This window comes from Aquarana catesbeiana, linkage group LG02, assembly GCF_042186555.1.
Source record: "Aquarana catesbeiana isolate 2022-GZ linkage group LG02, ASM4218655v1, whole genome shotgun sequence".
In the NCBI taxonomy this organism is placed as follows: Eukaryota; Metazoa; Chordata; class Amphibia; order Anura; family Ranidae; genus Aquarana; species Aquarana catesbeiana.
Window position 1 is genome coordinate 301,932,537 of NC_133325.1, and position 20,137 is coordinate 301,952,673.

At 40.3% G+C, this 20,137-nt stretch overlaps 1 protein-coding gene across 3 annotated transcripts in view; it reads left to right on the forward strand.

Moving 5' to 3' along the window:
• CYFIP1 (cytoplasmic FMR1 interacting protein 1) overlaps window positions 1-20,137 on the forward strand; it is a 210,402-nt gene that overhangs the window by 56,098 nt on the left and 134,167 nt on the right. For all 3 annotated transcript variants that reach the window (XM_073614611.1, XM_073614610.1, XM_073614609.1), the window contains 6 exons: window positions 411-500; window positions 2,984-3,061; window positions 4,170-4,271; window positions 6,877-7,058; window positions 10,815-10,911; window positions 17,611-17,739. In XM_073614611.1, the coding sequence (XP_073470712.1) occupies window positions 411-500; window positions 2,984-3,061; window positions 4,170-4,271; window positions 6,877-7,058; window positions 10,815-10,911; window positions 17,611-17,739 (678 nt within the window). The remainder of the gene's footprint in view (window positions 1-410; window positions 501-2,983; window positions 3,062-4,169; window positions 4,272-6,876; window positions 7,059-10,814; window positions 10,912-17,610; window positions 17,740-20,137) is intronic.

The following is a 20,137-nucleotide window of genomic DNA, read 5'->3' on the forward strand; positions in this document are numbered from 1 at the left end:
GGCCCCTCCAGCCTTATTAACCAACTTCTCATTGGTAGATTGCAGTGACATGGGGAGGGGGATTAATAAGACAGAAGATTTCAAATAAAGCAGCAGCCAGCAACACAAGGGGTACTTTTCACTCATTGTAAATAATGTCCCATATGCTGATTTTTTTTTTTTTTTTTTTATACGTAGGTTTTAACAAATACAAATAAATATTAATGGTTAATAAAATAATTAGGGTTGGGTTGCATTAATAGACATCATATGCAGATCAAAGTTCACTCCTTTGGCGCATAAATGAAGTGTGTGTTTTTTTTGTTTTTGTTTTTTTATGCATGTTCTTAGGGTAGTTATTTTTTTGTAACTCATGTCCTGGTAATGAACAAATGCTTAATGCTATATATTTGTGTTTTGTAAATCGACAGCCAAATTTTAACACTAACTTTGAAGACAGAAATGCCTTTGTCACTGGCATTGCGAGATACATTGAACAAGCAACTGTCCATTCTAGTATGGTAAGCAAGAGCTCTAGCTTTTTTTTGTATTATTTAACTGCTACTTTTAATGTTTAAACCCGAGCTATAACATTCTTCACTTCTGGAGCTCCCAGCTGGCCACTAAGATCTTCAGGCAACTGGCTCACTGGCTCACTGGCTTCTTTTTATAGGCGTGGGATTTAATTGATCCTGCCATTACTGAAATTGTACAATGAGCTGTGTGTGCACAACTCCATGTCGAAGGGTGGACAGGCAGGTATATAACTTTTTTTTATTGCAGAAGAGATATAGAATGTCTCTTCTGCATTAAAAATCCTGCCTGTTCCCCAACTTACTATTTTTTCATGAAGATCCACTATAACCTGCTAGACATACCAGGACATATTTAACTACTTCCGACCCAGGCCAGTTCTGACATTTCTCCCCTACATATGAAAATCTGTATTTTTTGCTAGAATATTACTCAGAACCCCCAAATATGATATGGTTTTTTTTTTTTTTTTTTTAGCAGAGATCCTAGAGAATAAAATGGTTGTTGCAATTGGTTATGTCACACAGTTTTTGCCCAGCGATTTTTCAAACTCAGCTTTTTTGGGAAAAAAATACACTTTAATGAATTTTAATGCAAAAAACACAATATATAACCCATGTATTGTAATGTATAAAAGATGTTACTCTGAGTAAATAGATACCTAACATGTCATGCTTTAAAATTTGTGCACGCTCGTGGAATGGCACCAAACTATGGTACTTAAAAATCACCATAGGCAACGCTTTACTTTTTTTTTTTTTTTTTTTTTTTTTTACAGGTTACCAGTTTAGTGTTACAAAGGAGGTCTAGTGCTAGAATTATTGCTCTCACTATATCGTTTGCAGTGATATGTCGCATGTGGTACAAACACCGCTTTTACATATGCTGGCGCAACCTACGTATGCATTCACTTCTGCATGCAAGCACATGGTGGCGGGGGCAACTTTTTTTATAAATTTCTTTATTATTGGTTATTTTATTTTACACCATGCCTTTTTTTTATTTTTTATTATTATTTATTTATTCTTTTTTTTTAATTTTTTTATCACTTTTATTCCTATCACAAGAAATTTAAACATCCCTTGTGATGGACATAATGCATGACAGGTGCCTATTTTTGGAGACATCTGGGGCCTATATGACCCCAGATATCTCCTCTACACTGGATAGCATGAGATGAAAAAATCAAAAACATTGATCTCTGCTTTCTAGGGGGGGTGGGGGGGGGGGAATGGCAGTGTTTACATCTGCCAGAGCCAGAAGTGACTCCATTATGTTGCTTCTGGCCTCCCAGGGTCATAGCGATGGCTGGGAACCATCCCGTCTCTGGCCAGCTCTGTGATAACCCGCCGCCGGATTGGATTTCCAGCCTCCCAATCAAATGGTGGAACCCAGAAAGGTGCCGTGGGAAGTTTCAGGTGGCGGACGCCCCTCCTGCTGCCTGTAAAAGCCATCCAGGTGCTAATCAGCCACTAGGGTGGCTTTTACAGTGTAGGAATCGCCTGCTGATAAAATGTATCTGGATGATGCCTGTAGCTGCAAGAATCATCCAGATATAGACCCTTAAAGTCCACCACCTCCTGCGGGTGGGAAGTAGTTTAAAGATGAACTCCAAGCAAACTGTTAAATCTACAGTTGTAAACACATTAGTTAAATGCCTAATCTGTCAGAGAATTTGTTATATTGTCGAATGATCTTTGTAATTTCTGAATTTTATGTCTGTTGTGGCAGTAAATTGCTGACTGGAGTGGGTAGAGGGTGGCAAGAAAAATGAGCCTGGTTTGAAAACTGTTTTCAATATAATCAGTGATTTGAAATGTCTGCTTAGTTTTTGTTTTGCTTTAAGCAATTGCTTTATCTGTATTCATGTTTAGTTGGGAAACAATGCTAATAGCTGACGTTTTTCTAGAAAGTAAGCCGAGAATTAACAGAGTCTTACACAGAACATGACCATTATTCCATAATGTCTAAAAAGTCAGGCTAAAGTGATACCTTGACAATGTTTGGGGTATAAAGTAATTGCATTTTTAATTTTTGTGTTTGCTTTCGAAAAACATTTGCAATAAAGCAATTTGTAATTTTGTAGGCTAGATTGAATTTTTTAAGGTCTAGTAAAAGCCCTAGAGGCTCACATTAATGGTCCTTCTATTGACGGACCTTTCTGTCAATATGTTGAACCTGCATTTTAGACCATTGAACCACACTATACTAACAAGTTAGAGGGCAACTGACCAGGGGTAAGGTTACTCCCTCTAAGTTCACTTATTTTTATAATTATTATATAAAAAAAAATTGCAGCTTAGCTTGAGGCACCCATTTGTTAAACTTATCATCATCCAAGTTATTTAATGTGACTTGTGGCTTAGTGTTTATTTATTAGAACTTTTTTTTTTTTTTTAATGATATTAAAGCATTTTGTCAGTGAACTGGTGAAAGAAATACTGTATTAATTAACTTTGGGCTTTTGTAGAATGAAATGCTGGAAGAAGGGCAAGAGTATGCAATTATGCTGTACACATGGAGAAGCTGCTCAAGGGCTATACCACAGGTAATAACAGTAAACCATGCTTCTAGAGAAATAATCGGATAACATGCCAGGTCAGAATATATTTTTAAGATTGATTTAGTGCAGTACTGGAAGTGTAAAATGCTTATGAGGATGTGAAAGTTACAACAGCAATGGACATGCTAGATAGATTAAAGAACACAGTCTTTCGTTAAGATGTATTCAAACATTGACAATATATTGGCTGTCTGAGGTACAGTTAATTTAAAGGGAACTTGTCTTGGCTTCTCTTTGCTGTTGTGACTCCCATCCAGTGTTCAGCGTTTAGGGTTGCAGTGCTGGCATTTCCAGGGTAGAAAACATACCTTTTGTACCATTATTCTTAATGACTTACTTGCCCCTTTAAACAAAGACTTTACAGAGCACTATGATTTGGACTAAGAGGGGGGGGGGGGGGGTGTGTGTGTGTGTGTGTGTGTGTGTGTGTGTGTGTGTGTGTGTGTGTGTGTGTGTGTGTGTGTGTGTGTGTGTACATTTTACCTTGAGCTATGAGATTTGTAAAGAACAAGTTTTGCTGGCTGCATTTGCCATAATAGAAAAAAAAACATAATTGATAGAATGGAAATATGTACTAAACCATAATGCATAGTTTCTGCTTTAAAAATGCAGTGGATGAGTCCTTGATTTATATCCCTGCCATGAAAAACAGGTAGATTTAAGTTCTTACACCATTGAAGAGGCTTGTTTGCACACTTAAGACTTCAGTAAATCATTCTTTACTGATCAGTGGCTTAAGCTGCGTTTTTCATTTTTTTTTAATACACATTTAATCAATGACTGTTAGATACAGTGAAATGATTATTCTTGTCCTTAGTGCAGAGATTTTTATTGACTTGTTTATAATAAAAAAAAAAATATATACGTATATATTTTTGTAATTAACCACATCATTACCGTTTCTAGTCAGGTTGTTGTGCATTTGTTCAGTAGCATTGTACAGTTGAGCAGTAAAGTCATAATACAGTGATGCAGATGTAAGAAATATGTATGTTTGTTGATTAGAGTCAGAAATGTATTAAGTTTACTTGTTATGTTTGACATTGTTATATTTTGGTTAACAAAAAACACATTTGTAATTCTTTTCATGTAGGTTAAATGTAATGAACAGCCTAATCGTGTGGAAATCTATGAGAAGACAGTGGAAGTATTGGAACCAGAAGTCGTCAAGCTGATGAATTTCATGTATTTTCAGGTACTTGTTTTTATGCTACTTTTAATTCCCATATTTGCAGCTTTCAATCGTTAATCTCTGGGACGGTTTTAAAACCGCTAGCACTTCCTGCTTCTCCATTGTGGTTATGTTGGAAATACCAGTGATGTCCTTTTTTAGTGATGTTATTTTAGGCATCATTGAGAGTTCCCTAAGTTCCGGTGGTCAAACGTAAACTGGGCCAGCAGCATAAATTACTGGAATAGTGATCTATGCCTTGTTAATTACAGTGAGCAAGAGTAGTCCCTATTAAAGGAGAACTGTTGTGCCCTGATCTTATCAAACCTTCCTTAAAAAAAAAAGTGAAAAAGGAGGGTTAAAAAAATTAAATAACATACCGTATTTTTCGCTCCATACGACGCACCTGACCATAACGCGCACCTATGCTTTAGAGGAGGAAAACAAGAAAAAAATAATCTGATCCAAATGGTGTACTAAAATATTTACTAGTGCCAATTAAATGCAGCCTGACCTCTGCCATACAATGCAGCCTGCCTGTGCCTGGCGAGGACGTCATCACATCCGACAGAGCAGCCCGCCCCGTGACTGCATTCGGCCTGCTCTGTCTTCTGTCTGTGACCAGGCAAAGCCGAGTAAAAGGTGACAGACTTAGGATGACAGGATCGCCTGGCGCTCACGGTAGATGGCCGCCCGGTATTCTAACATGGGGGGGGGGGGGGGGAGGCATGCGGTCCTGGTCAGCGTTCGCTCCATAAGATGCACAGGCATTTCCCCCCATTTGTGGGGGTGGAAAAGTGCGTTTTATGGAGCGAAAAATACGGTACAATGCTTTAAGTCCAACCAAAGAGTTTTCCTTTCAGAATAATAAACCTACATTTTTAATGCAAGTTGGCATGTCTTAAAGGAAAAGCTCACCTTTTGTAACATGTTACACCCATATTTAGGGTGTAACATTTTACAGATACACTGGCCCCCGATTCCCCCGTTCTGACAGCTAGCAGGGGGTTATTCTCTCTCCATCCCTCCCGCTAACTGTCACACTTTTCAAGAAACGCTGCCATGCTGGACTCCGCCCACCCTGCCGCATCATCTATTCAGTGTTCTGTAGTTTTCAATGAACCACCACGGTGCTGTGGAGTTCTGTGTTAGTTCATTCTCTCTTCCTGTCAGATCATATCTGCTTGTCCGTTGAGGAAGCAGATACACTAGCAGATCTGCTGGAGACCTGCAATGCTTTACTGGCTCCAATTAAAAAAAAAATGCACGTTTTTTTTACCTGCAAAAGTGAACTTATCCTTTAAAGCAAAACTATACTGCATCTGAGCACCACAAACCAAAAACACTAATATATTTTTAACATTCAAAGCAAAGTCTCCCATCCACCCATGTCTCAATGCTTTATTTTGTTAAGAAATCACTTTGAAAAACAACCCCCTAGCATTTTTGGCTGTGACTATATCTTGAGTAAGGGGAAATGATTCATGTAGCATTTACTTCCTGGAATTCATCTGCCCTTAGCTCAAGCATGCATGAGATTGTGCTTAGCTGAGAAAATCCCTCCTCCTCTCCTCCCCCATGAAGACTCCTGGGATGTATGATATCATTTGCCTTGGCCAGAAAGTAACTGAAGAAATGTAAAAAAAAAGTTTAAAACGGGTAAAAATAAAATACGTTCCTATCTATTTACTAATGCTAGCAGCGTGTTGATTCAAAATAATCAATGTTGATTTGGAGAGTGAAGTTCCACTTTAAAAGAAATATAATTTTACTTTTTTGAAGGGTAAGTGCAGCTGGGAAGCAATCTCCTACAGGTAGAGTAGTGCTGTCAAGTTAAAGGACTGGAGCCGAGCTAGTTGCAGCTATTTCCTGATAGGGTTGTTAATGGTGCCAACATACAAACAGCTATAGCAGAAGCAACACCTAGAGTGACAAAGATTCAGGTATTTTTTTTCAGAAGAAAGAGTATTGTCACCTTGTCTAAGGAAGCGCCTGTTTTATAATCTGTCGGGCCTAAACAAACGAAGTATCATTCCAAGCTCCACTATCAGGTTAGCTCAGTGAGAGGGGCATGGCTTGGGAGGGGACTAGGCTTGTCACATTTTAAACCGAGGGGTTTTTGCTGTGTGCATTCCATCGTTTTCTTAAACAATTATTTAGTTAGAAAATTTAGAAAAGCCTGTGCCTTGTTGGCATGCTGCAAAGTGCAACCCTTGCTTTCTATGCGTTAGTAGTGATCACTTTGTGGAGGTCCATCACACTGCCCCCTGCTAAGTCAGAGCTTTCCTGATTGCAGAGCAGTTGCAGGTGTGATACAGAAGGGGGTGTGCAATTAGACCACTGCTTTTCCACCTAGAGCAAGGGTCCCCTTTCCAAGGTTGCTGCCATAAGACAGGCTTTTCTACTCTGTAGTAGCTTTCAGGAGAAAATTGAATTTAAAAGGACATTAAACACCTTTTTTGTACACACTTGCAATGTATTTAGCTGATTTCATTGGACTGTAAGAGTTAGAGTGTTTGATCAATTTGATGTAATTAGGGAATTTCGGTGATGTCTCAAGCTTTCTTTACAATTTTTTAGCTGACCTGATGATGACGTAAATAACAGCACACTGTTTTATTCTGTTCAGAAAGATGCCACCGAACGCTTCTGTGCTGAAGTAAAACGCTTGTGCCATGCAGAAAGAAGAAAAGACTTTGTATCTGAAGCTTATTTACTTACCCTCGGCAAATTCATCAACATGTTCGCTGTCTTGGATGAACTGAAAAACATGAAGTGCAGTGTAAAAAACGATCATTCGGCCTACAAAAGGTAAGCCACTTGGGGCTCTCTTTGTTCCTTTTTTTTCCTTTATTTCAAAAGGTGGCAGCAGTGATATCTCTTTTAGAAGCTGTTGCATGTACTACATCATAAAGAAAATGTATGATTTACTGGAGTGCCTTCTTCAGAAATGCCAGTTTGCATTTTTAAAGGGGTTGTAAAGGCAGAAGGTTTTTTATCTTAATGCATTCTATGTATTAAGATAAACATTGGCTCCCGCAGCTGTTATTAAAGGTCAGCCAGCCACTGAGGAGAGAAAATGGGCAAAGCCAGGCCACAGCTCAGTGTCTGAATGGGCACATGGAGTTGTTGCTCCGCTCGGGTGCCCCCATAGCAATCTGCTTGCTGTGGGGACACTCAACAGGTGGGAGGGGCCAGGAGCACCCAAGAGTGACCCGAAAAGAGGGGGATCTGGGCTGCTCTGTGCAAAACCACTGTACATGGCAGGTAAGTGTAACATGTTTGTTTATTATTTTTAACTAAAAAAAAGCAAATAGACTTTAGTATTACTTTAAAGTATGCCATACAACCTGAGCACTATAGTGTACACTTCCTATACATTTTGCATATATACATCTTATTACAACTACTAATTATTGTCAACTTGTGTTCTCTGTATCTGTAAATATATGTTGCAGCGTACCAGTCCTTAGTTGTGACTATAACATAAAATATATGTGTGTGTGTGTGTGTGTGTGTGTATGCATGATATAAATATATCTATCAGGTAAACTATGTATTGAACACGTCACCATTTTTCTAGGTAAATCTATTTCTAGGTGCTATTAACATGACATTTTCACCACATGTTTGTAACAACCCATGCAATCCATACATACAAAGAAACCAAAACAAATAAATTCAGAAATTAAGTTATGTGTAATAAAATAGAATGACACGGAGAAAAAGTATTGAACACATGAAGAAAGGGAGGTGCAAAAAGGCATGGAAAGCCAAGACCCCAGGTGAAATCTATCTGTAATTGGAAAGCAATCCTGCTCCTTGTCAGTGCAAATTAATATCCGCTGGTTCAGTTTCAACTGATGGCCTATAGAAACAGTGTCATTACCAAGGTGTCGCACAAGAAACATCTCAAGATGGGTAAAAGCAAAGAGCTCTCTCAAGACCTTCGAAACCTTATTGTTGCAAAACGTACTGATGGCATTGGTTACAGAAGGATTTTTAAACTTCTGAATGTTCCAGTGAGCACTGTTGGGGCCATAATCTGAAGGTGGAAAGAACATAATTTCACCGTAAACCATCCACGACCAGGTGCTTCTCGCAAGATTTCTGATAGAGGAGTGAAAATAATTATCTGAAGAGTTCTCCAAGAGCCAAGGACCACTCGTGGAGAGCTTCAGAAAGACCTGGAATTTAGCAGGTACAATTGTTTCAAAGAAAACAATAAGTAATGTACTCAGCCGCCATGGCCTGTATGAACACTCACCACGCTGAAGAAAAAGCATGTTGAAGCTAGTTTAAGGTTTCCTGCACAACATTTAGACAAGCCTGTGAAATACTAGGAGAATTATGTCTGGTCAGATGAGACCAAAATTGAACTCTTTGGATGCCATAATACACACCATGTTTGGAGGTCAAATGGCATTGAACATCACCCCAAAAACACTATACCAACAGTGAAGTTTGGAGGTGGGAATATCATGGTGTTGGGCTATTTTTCAGCATACGGCACTGGCAAACTTCATTACATTGAAGGAAGAATGAATTGAAAAATGTACATTTCAGCAAGACTATAATCCCAAACACAAAGCAAAACAAACTCTTAATTAGTTTCAAAGAAAATAAAGCTGATAGAATGGCCCAGCCAATCCCCTGACTTGAATCCAATAGAAAATCTATGGAAAGAACTAAAGATCAGAGTTCATAGAAGAGGCCCACGGAACCTTCAAGATTTGAAGACTGTGTGGAAGAATGCGCCAAAATCACACCTGAGCAATTCAGTTTTTCCATACAGGAGGCGTCATGAAGCTGTCACTACCAACAAAGGATTTTGTATGAAGTATGAAATATATTTCAGTTAGCGTGTTCAATACTTTTTCCCTGTGTCATTACATTTTATTATAAATAACTTCATTTCTGAACGTATTTGTTTTGGTTTCTTTGTATGAATTTAATGGGTTGTTACTGACATGGTGAAAATTTTATGTCAATAGCACCTTTAGAAATAGGTGTGTGTGTATTTTTATATGTATTTATTTTTTGCTTTCTTTATTTTTACTGGATGACCCTGTCATTAATACATCCATTAACATACTTCCTGTTCTGGAATGATGACGCGTTTTCAGTGTTGTCACCCTAGAACAGGACTTCAGAACACCTCCCCTCTTCTTTATATGATGGGGAGGTGTCGGCTCACTGGATTTCTGGCAAGACCAACAGTTTTTTTTTTTTTTTTTTTTTTCCCCCATCAGCCTAATGATGGCTTGCTTCACTGATAGTAACAGCTCTTTGGATCTCATATTGAGAGTTGACAGCAACAGATTCCAAATGCAAATAGCACACTTGAAATGAACTGGACCTTTTATCTGCTCCTTGTAAATGGGATAATGAGGGAATAACACACACCTGGCCATGGGACAGCTGAGCAGCCAATTGTCCCATTACTTTTGGTCCTTTAAAGTGGGAGGCACATATACAAACTGTTGTAATTCCTACACTGTTCACCTGATTTGGATGTAAATACCCTCAAATTAAAGCTGAAAGTCTGCAGTTAAAGCACATCTTGTTTGTTTCATTTCAAATCCATTGTGGTAGTGTATAGAGCCAAAAAGATTAGAATTGTGCCGATGTCTTAGACTTTGTTCCTAGCAGTACAGATGCTATTTTGATTAGTAGTTGTTAAAGGGTCCATGCACCCAAAATAATTATTTAGATTCTGTTTGTCTACCTGGGAGTTTTATTTTGCTTCCAATCAGTTTAGTGTGTTCAAACATCTACTGTTGCATTATCAATAAAAATAAATCAGAAATGCAACACAAAGAGCGTAAAGCCACTGTGATGGCCACAGCAGCCTATTAGACCCAGAGTCACCTAAAAGTTACATGTTGACAGTCCTGCTGTGATATATGATGCTCCTCCAGACTTTGACTGGCTTGAACATCAGATTACATGATATTTGTTGAAGAGAAAGATAAGCAGGTGTGGATGCTGATCCTGTTGTAATTCCTACACCGTTCACCTGATTTGGATGTAAATACCCTCAAATTAATGCTGAAAGTCTGCAGTTAAAGCACATCTTGTTTGTTTCATTTCAAGACTTTGACTGGCTTGAACATCAGATTACATGATATTCGTTGAAGAGAAAGAGAAGCTGGTGTGGATGCTGATCCTACCATCATAAGAGATCATACAGTTTGTCTAGGAAAGATCATTTTTTTAACTTTTAGGGCCGGTCCACACTGGAATCGCATAGAAATGCATTTCCATGTGGTGCAATTTTTGTAGCCCGTTAATTTGAATGGGCTGCAAATTACACTGGGATGCAATACAATTTGCTGCACCAAATCGCATAGAACTGCGGTACAATATGATTTGGTGCCCTTATCTCCTTATTTATCTTTACCTTTGACTTGACATTTGATTATAGATTTAATTTCTTGCCCAAAATTCTCCAAGTTATAGTATCAGGCTGGTAGTTTTTTTTTTTTTTTATAATTTTTTTTTTTTTTATATTTTTACCTAATATCTTTCTGACATTTTCTACATTTTTTTTTTATTTTACTAAAGGGCAGCACAGTTTTTACGCAAAATGGCAGACCCTCAGTCTATTCAGGAGTCTCAGAATCTCTCCATGTTTCTTGCGAATCACAATAAGATAACTCAGGTATGTGGTAATTGCTTACATTTCTCATCATTTGTCCATAATTCTATTTTGTAATACAGTGCCAATGCACTGGGTGCGTCTGTTGTTCTGAAGTATCTAATACTGGTTATATTTCCACATATAAAACATTTTTTTTTTCTATGGAGTGCAAACGGCACACAAGTTATAGCAAAGTGCTTTTAATGTGTTTAACCTGTTGCCGATCAACCGATAGCACTTTTACTGCTACAGGGTGGCTGCGCTGCGTAGGATCGTGTGTTTGTGTGTGTGTGTGTATGTATATATAATATATATATGTGTGTGTGTGTGTGTGTGTGTGTGTGTGTGTGTGTGTGTGTATATGTAATCCTGCATTTCTGGGTAACTATTGAGAGCCGCCGAATGTTCGCTCCCGCTGTGATTCTACACAGCGGGTCCTATGGACCCGATGTCCGCCGACACCCGCTGATCATTCAGGACACAGGCAGAGCGGCGATCTGCCTATGTTAACAAGGCAGATTGCCATTTCTGTCAGTAAGGAAGGCATTAATCCTGTGTTTCTGCAAAGCTAGGCAAACAGTTAACCCTTTGATCCCCCCTCATATTAACTCCTTCCCAGCCAGTGTCATTAGTACAGTGACAATACATATTTTTAGCACTGGTCCCCAAAAAGTGTTAGTGTCCAATTTGTCTGCCACAATATCGCAGTCCCGCTATAAGTCGCTGATCGCTCATTTACTAAAGAAAAATCCATAAATATATCCCATAGTTTGTAGATGCTATAACTTTTGCACAAACCAATCCATTCACACTTTTTGGGATTTTTTTTACCATAAATATGTAGCAGAATACATATTGGCCTAAATTTATGAAAAAATTAGATTTTTTTACATTTTTTTTTATGGGATATGTTTTATAGCAGAAAGTAAAAAATATATATATTTTTTTCAGAATTGATGGTTTTTTTGTTTATATTGCAAAATATTAGAAACGCAGATTTGATTTAAATACCATCAAAAGGATGTAAATTTTATTTGGGTACAGTGTCGCAGGACCATCAATTTGCAGTTGCAGTGCTGTATAGCAAAAAATGGCCTGGTCAGGAAGGGGGGTAAATCTTCTGGAGCTGAAGTGCTTAATATTTCACTAGCAATTGGCAGCTTTTGTTGGGAGAACCCCTTGAAACACAGCTAGGCTATTGCATGGCTATGCCCTAATGCCCCGATCACATCGGTGCGGCTTTGAAATTGCACTACTTTGATTTTTGTTGCGGCTTGTGACTTAATTTAACAGAAGTCTATGCAAGTCGCAATTAAAACGGTAAAAAATAGTGCAGGAACCTTTTTCATAATCTCTGCGTCATGAGTTGTGGCAGTATGAATGGTTCTATTACTAGCAATGGGGTGCGACTTGTCATGCAAAGTGACAGTTCCAAATAGCATGACAAGTCATACTGGTGTGAACTTCTCCTCTGGATGAGTTTTTTTTTTTTTTTTTTTTTTTAACCGTTCATTTTTTTGCTCTGGAGGTTCTGCCAAGATTTGACTGCTTATTGCCCTGGGTTCTCTAGCAGTTTCCAGATTGGTTATCCTCAGTGTGCACTATATATATGCAGATCCCACTATGGAGCTTGTTGATGCAGGCATTGGACTCTGTGTTCAACTATCATTAGTTTGCTGCAGGATGTTATATAGGTCCGGGGCTGTGGTCCATTTCTATGTTTCCCAGATTCAGAAAACCCTTTTGGGGTATGCATACTGTGAAGGGCAAAGCCATTTATTATGGTTCCACCTGCAATTTTCTCTCTAAAGTTTCCTGGGGCAAGCAATGTACACTTGGGTTTTTCCCCTCCTATCTTGACTTGGTCTCAGGAGGATGACCTAACTGTGTCACTCCGCTTGAATAACGCATTCCTTCCCACCTTTTCCACTGAAAACATGCAACATGTTGTTGCAGTCTTGCACCCTTCTACAGAGAAACCGCCACAGGAACATGGTCAGCATGTGGGTTAAAGCAGCTTCTGTATCCAGACATGCAAGCCCCCATCTGTTCTGCATTCCGTGAATACCTTACTTAGCAATGGCGGAACCACAGGTGCAAGAAGGCTGAGACAAAAGGGCAAAATGACTTGCGTTCTGCATACTGCCTATTTTGAAACTCAAAACGCCACTTAGGGTGACAGCTGTTTTGTTGTCCAGGTGCAATGAACCTCCTTTACTTGAGGCTATTATGTAGGAAAGTATGAGGGACCCTGATTTTGAAGTGTAGACTGCAGAGGATTTTCCTTCCCCTGCATTTTAGGAGGTGCAAGCTATGGCTTCACACCACATTCTCTCTACTGTAGACACATTAATTCATGTGGTGTGCAGTAGTCGTTGCCTAACATTACCTGACTCTCCACAGCCAAAACATGCCTCTGTGGGCACTAAGACTGGCTAAGTAAAAAACGACTTTTCCCAAGACTTCTTTCAAGAGGAGTTCCACCCAGGGGGGCCGTCAAAAAAAAAAAAAATTAAAAGTCAGCAGCTACAAATACTGCAGCTGCTGACTTTTAATTGGACACTTACCTGTCCCTGGGTCCAGCGATGCGGGGGATCGAAGCCCCGCTCGTCCCCCCCCTCCGCTCGTCGGCGCTGGTGTCTTGTCAAATACAGTCCCCTATCATATAGTGTCCTCCCTGTACTGCGCAGGCGCAGTACGGAGGACAAACGAGACGCCGAAAGTCTCCGAAGTTTGACAGCTGATCATCAGCTGTACACGGCGCCTGCGCTTTTATTCTCACCCTATGTCCAGGATCATTCCCTACTATCCAAGTGGACATAGAGTGAGAATATATAGTTGCCGAGCGCAGCGAGGCCGTGCCCGAAGCGTGGCGAGCGAAGCGAGCCCGCGAGGGGCCCTCTTACACTGCCATCGCTAAGAACTGCCGAAGCGCCGTGTACAGCTGATGGTCAGCTGATCAACTTCGGACATTTTCGGCATCTCCTTCTGCTCCGTACTGCGCAAGCGCTGCGCCTGCGCAGTACGGAGCGGACACTATCTGATAGGAGGACACTATATGGCAGAACACCGGCATTTCAACTGTGGGCGCCGGGCTGTGGCTTCACAGCCGGGCACCCACTGCGCATGCGCGAGCGGCGCAGCGTGCCGTGATTGGCCGCTCAATCACCTGGGACCTGTAATGGGTCCCAGATGATTGACAGGAGGGAGGGAGCAGAGCGGAGCACTTCCTGTGCCTGGGGGGAAGTGATGTCACCAGCCCAGGCAAAGGAACAGGCAGACTACGAGGGACCACCTAGCAACAGGCATTTAGAGGTAAGTGAAAAAAAAAAAAATATTCAAATGTTTTTTTGTTTTTGTTTTTAGAATTTTTACAGGTATTTTTGTTTTTTGGGTGGAACCCCACTTTCAGGACAGCACCTGAGAGATCATGGCCCCTCCCACAGGCGACAGGAAACGCCTCATCATAGAATTATTTTAGGCTCAGTTCACATATGCAAATCGGAGGTGTTTTGAACCGCATCCGATCCGCATTACATGAACCAGACCGGCAATGGAAAGCCAGTTCACATATATCCAGGCCAATTACGGTGCGAATTAAAAAAGATCCTGTGCATTTTTGTCCGGTTTAGGTGCAATTTCAGTATCACATTTGCACCTCAACCGCTGAATGAAATCCGTACCGAACTCTGCATAGAACCGGGCCCCACTTGTATGTGATCCCAGCCTTAAAAGGAGGCCTACACCCACTCCTCTTCTTCATTTTTTTTTTTTTTTTTTTTTTCCTCCGGTCTGTCAGGAACACCTCCTGTGGGGAGCTGTGATCTCTCAGGGGTGTCCTGGGAGACGTGTTCCCTTACCTAAATTTTCCTGGTTACTCTGAACAGAATAGGAACCTATCTTTGACTCTGCGCTCTCAGAACAATTGCAACTGATGCCCTCAGTCTTATTGTTATGTTTGTGCTCTAGAGAGTGTATTTCACCAGGTTTCTAGAATTTCACTGATCTCTGTGCATACCTGCAGGATTTGTGGTTAAAAGCTTGGTCTAATATACCTGCTTGTATGAAATATCTTCAACGCATGCCTTTTTGATGGTGAACTCCTATTTGGGGAATCCCTTGATAAATCCAATATGCAAGTCACTGGAAAAAGGTACTCCTACCCCATAAAAAAACTCACAATTCTCCTCCTATGGCTACTACATCCACTCAGCAAAAGGCACCTTTTCACTCTCTCCAGGCATCAACTTCCAGACCAAGGCTTGGCACTTCTTTTGTCACCAGCTCTGGACTCCCAGATCCACAAGGCTTGCCCAAAAGCTATGCCCACACTCCTTGGTGTGCAGGATCTACTGTTTGTCTTTTCACCAGTCTGGATCCAAGATGTCTCAGACCCATGAGTCTGGTCTGTAATTTTAAAAAGATAAAAATTTATTTTTTTCTCTCTCTGTTTTTCTGTTAACTTGTTGCTTTTTGCCTTCCAGTCTGGTGACTTCAGACCAAAGGAAAAAGGAGATTTATTGACCTCAGTGCACCAACTTCAGGCACAAAGGTTGATTGTACCAGTTTCTTTAGAAGAATGTTTTCTAAGATTCTATTTCAACGATTTACAAGTCCCAAAACCATACTGGGCTTAATTGCGAAACCGATTTCTTTGCATAACAAAGTTCCAAATGTAATCTGCAAGATCTGTCAGTGCTGCTCTCAGACAAGGGACATTTCTGGCATCAGTAAACCTACAAGATGCATTTCTACACATCCCCATCTTCCCCTTGCATCAATGCTTTCTGCATCTTGCTGTGGCAGACTAACCGTTCCAATTAGTAGCACTATCATTAGATCTCTCCTCTGCAGAATAAGTGTTTACAGAATTGACCTGATTCTGGATCTTCTGCATACCCAGGGCATTAAAGGAGAAGTCCAGCCTGAGCTTGTTTGGCTGGGCTTCTCCTATGGGTCACAGAAGTGCAATTCCTTTTGCACTCCTTTGACCCGCTTTCAGCAGAGAGCGGACTGAAGTCCGCTCTCTGCTGACGTTAACAAAAGCAGTCCAGCCACCGCGTCATCCAGACTTTGGGAATCTGGATCCGCCAGGTGCCTGGACTGATAGCCGTCTCGCTCCCCACTCCTCCACAGCTCAGCGCTCCAGTGAGCATGGAGGAGCAGAGCTGCTGATTGACAGGCAGCAACTCTCTGCTCGGGGAGCCAAGAGAACCGAGCCTTCGGCAATGTTCGATGACTCGGTTCTCAGTGCAGAAACGTCAGGGGCCAGATGCAGCATCGGGCCCCCGGCGTTTCCAGAGTACCTGGGTCTAATCTTTGACACAGCTCAAGATGTAATTCTCCTTTCTCAGGAGAAAGTTGCTTTACTAAGTAACCACATGAGGACCCTTAGGTCAAAACAGCACCACTCAGTTTGCTTCTGCATGTGGGTCCTTGGCTTGATGGTATCGTCCTTTATGACAGTTCCCTTAGCCCAATTAAACTCCAGACTTCTTCAATCCAACATACTCATGACATGGATCAAGCAAATCCAATCCTTGGATTTCCTAGTGCTTCTGTCCAGCCAAAGCTCTCCCTATTATGGTGGATCTTCAATCCTACCCTGGTATTAGGAAAGCCATTCCTTCACATGCCCTGGAAGATGGTGACATTGGATGCCAGCCTTACACGCTGAGGTGGAGTTTACAACTCCCTGACTGCCCAGGGGACATGGTTCTGCATTTTGGAACTGAGAGCCATCAGATTATCTCTTACAACATTGGACACTCTCTTCTTCAAGGTTACCCAGTCAGGGTAGAGTTGGACAGTGCCACAGCAGTGGTATAAATAAATATGTAATGTGCAGCGCTCTTATCAAAAGTACAACCAAAAAGGTGATATGTAAACTATACACTTAAAAAAATAAAGTGAGCCCAGTAATAAACAGTGTTCATGTGCACAACAAAGTCCACAAAGGTGTAGGGGGTCCTCCAAATATCCAAAAGGAAAGCTCCCAGAAATCCAGAAAGGCAAAAGTGTGGATGGATGCTTACCAGAGCCCAATGGCTCTCCTACTACTGAGAAGCCAATAACATTTTAGGATAAAATCCCAAACACATCTGCTATGGGTTTTACCCAAGTAATCCCTCAAGCTTCACTCCAGCCCACCTCGGAAACAACGGGAATATGTAAAATATAAAAGCTCATAGTTCACTATGTCCTTAAAATACATAGTATTTTAAGATTTAGACTACATACCCATCCTGCTCTCCTCATATCCATTACAGAAGAGCCGAGGTATTTTGTAGTTCACAGAAGAGAACTGGTAAATCTGATAACATTGTATGAGTTTTCAGTGTAGTACACAGAATGTTAAGAGGTTACTAGTTGCCAGTCAGGATCACCAGATGTTTCTGTACTTGCAGAAAATGTGCTTGGCCTGGGGAAAAAAAAGAAAACCAATACATCCAGGTCTGATAAACTGAGATATACTAAATGGTTGTATATAGTCTTAGAGACAATATGAATGTGTGTTGAGTGTGTCATAAACTGTCCTTAACACATAAGTAAATGTGTAAACCTTAAGACCTGTACCAAAACTGCCATTGGATAGTTTGGCTGTTACGAAATGATTACATTTTGATTAATTGCTATAACATTAGAAAGAGAGTACAATATTGCAGCCTGCCATCTGGTACTGAGATGCGTCACTTATCTGCTGTATTGTTTTTGTTGCAGTCATTACAGCAGCAACTGGAAGTCATTCCAGGCTATGAAGAACTTCTTGCAGACATAGTGAACTTGTGCGTTGACTACTATGACAACAAAATGTACTTGACGCCTGGGGAGAAGCACATGCTACTAAAAGTAAGGAGAAAAACAGACTGCCTTTGTACGTTAAGTGTGTTTAAGAGGGAGTTGGTAATAAAAGTGGCACCATGCTGTATCTATGAAATAACACAGCTTACCCACCAGTAGGTTAAACTGAATTGTGCCGTTTGACAATCCTAAGGATAAGTATATCACAAAGTTCCTAATGATATGCCTGAAAAGTGAAGCTGTGTATGGATTTAGAATGATCATTTGTTCTTTGTAGAAGTGTGAAATGTTTACTCCTAAGGAAGAAATGGTAAGTCTCTGTATAATGGTTGCTCCCTGGGGGATTTTGCTTGCTCAAAGCTCAGTCATTTCGTTCATGTCTACCCTGTGAAGTGGCTTCATCACAAATCAAAGTGCTTAAAGCTTAAGTTTGGCTAAAAAAAATACAAAATAAGCAGAAGGGACTTTACTTGCCTTCATTATGGTGCTTTGTGCTTCCGTGTTCTAGTTCAGTAGTAATCTTCCTTCTCTGAAGCCCCCGCCACCATCCTCTTCCGGTGAGGTTGGGGTTAAAAGAACTGAGAAGCTGTCAAAGCACTCAACAAGAGTGCCTGACTATGCCCACACTTTCTGCCCAGCTCCTCCATTCATAGAATGCTGTACTACATCGGAGGAGGAAGGTTACTATTGAACTAGAAGACAGAAGCACAAGGGACACATATTACTGAAGGTAACTAAGGTCCCTTGTGCGTTTCTTGTAGTTTTTTTTTTTTTTTTTTTTCTTTTAACTTAGACTTTTAACAGTGGGCATTAGTTGGATCGCTTAACAACCTGCTTGGTCATTGTTTAGCACAAATGCTTTGAAGGGATCTTGTGTCTGATTTACCACAAAGATTTTTTTCTGCGTGAATTTAATGTGGGTCTTGCCTTGCACATATAGTAATAGGGTGGCCGTAAACAGCCTGATGGAGGTACAGTTATTTCCATTTTAGTCCAGTCAGGTTTTTTGATGTTGTATAGAACAATGAGGATGTGACAGAGGCTGGCATTCAGTCCCCTGCAAAAGCCTCTGTCCCGGCTAGGTCTCTCACAGAGGAGTACACCTGGTAGTTAGAAGTGGAACAGGCAAGTTTTCCAAATTGAAAGAGAAGAACAAATTATCTAAAGTAATGTGTGGATCTTGCCTTTAATAAACCAGAATCATGGCTGGTCTCAGTGCGCTGGAATGACAAGGACTGACATATGGCACCTCCTGCAACAAAGTCAATAATCTTAGCTGTTTAATCAGGAAATTTGGATAAGCAAAAAGTCTTCTTTACGAGCAAAGATCACGATTGTTTGCAGACATGTGGAAACTAGATCTTTTCTTTTAAATGGGCTAAGTTTGTGACTTATGTGACTTAAGTGAGCTTAGTTTGCAACTTGTATCAGTATGTGACTTGAAAAGCAGTTTTCTTTTGACTAAGCCTGCACATCTAGCTGGCCCCATTTTCTTGCTCTTATCGGGCATTTTCATTAAGCTGTTTTGGCAGGTTCACACTTTCATGTTTGAAAAATTTTTTTTTTGTTTTGCAAAAATTTTTTATGTATATTATTTAATGACTTTTTAATACATATTTTACGTATGTCAAGGGAGGGGGGTTACTATCAAACAATCATGGGTAGATCTGCCCTTCACTTCCTGTTAAGGCACCATCCCTAATTTATAGACAATTGTAAAACACATTCTCGCTAAATCAGGGGTCTCCAAACTTTGGCCCTCTAGTTGTTCGGGAACTTCAATTCCCATCATGCCTAGTCATGTCTGTGAATGTCTTGAGTTTTACAATGCCTCATGGGATGTGTAGTTCCGCACCAGCCGGAGGGCTGTAGTTCGGAGATCCCTAATCTAAGCCATAGATGGGAGACTAGTATAATGGGACCAGGGAAGGGTATCAGCTTATATTTAAATGCATGTATTGTTTATGTTTCAGGCTATGACCATCATTTCTAACGCAGATACATTTTTTTTTTTTTTGTTAAAATGCTCCAAAAGTGCTATTAACAGGACTTTATATCACCTTCTCATGCATTTGACTGCCCAAGTGTGTGTAGTGCTTAGATCCAATATTACTAAGGTCTGATGTTTACGTCAAGTTTTCCTTCAGAGCAGTAGGTTCAGTTCACTAAGATGGGGTTGTTTTATCATCTAAAAATGTTCAATCAACAAACAACAAATATTCGTGAATTATTTTATTTCGTAATTCTGCTCAATAGCTAATTCGTTGTTACCTCCAGCCTGAGGTTAGTTGTATTGTATTTAAGGTGCGGTAAACCATTTACAGTCAAAATATCTCAAAATTGATAAAAGTATATCTTAAAAATTCAGCGGATCTCTACAGTAATATGTTGGTGAAGTTAAATCCTTGGTCGTTTAGGAAAAAAGTATTAATAACACATGCCTGAT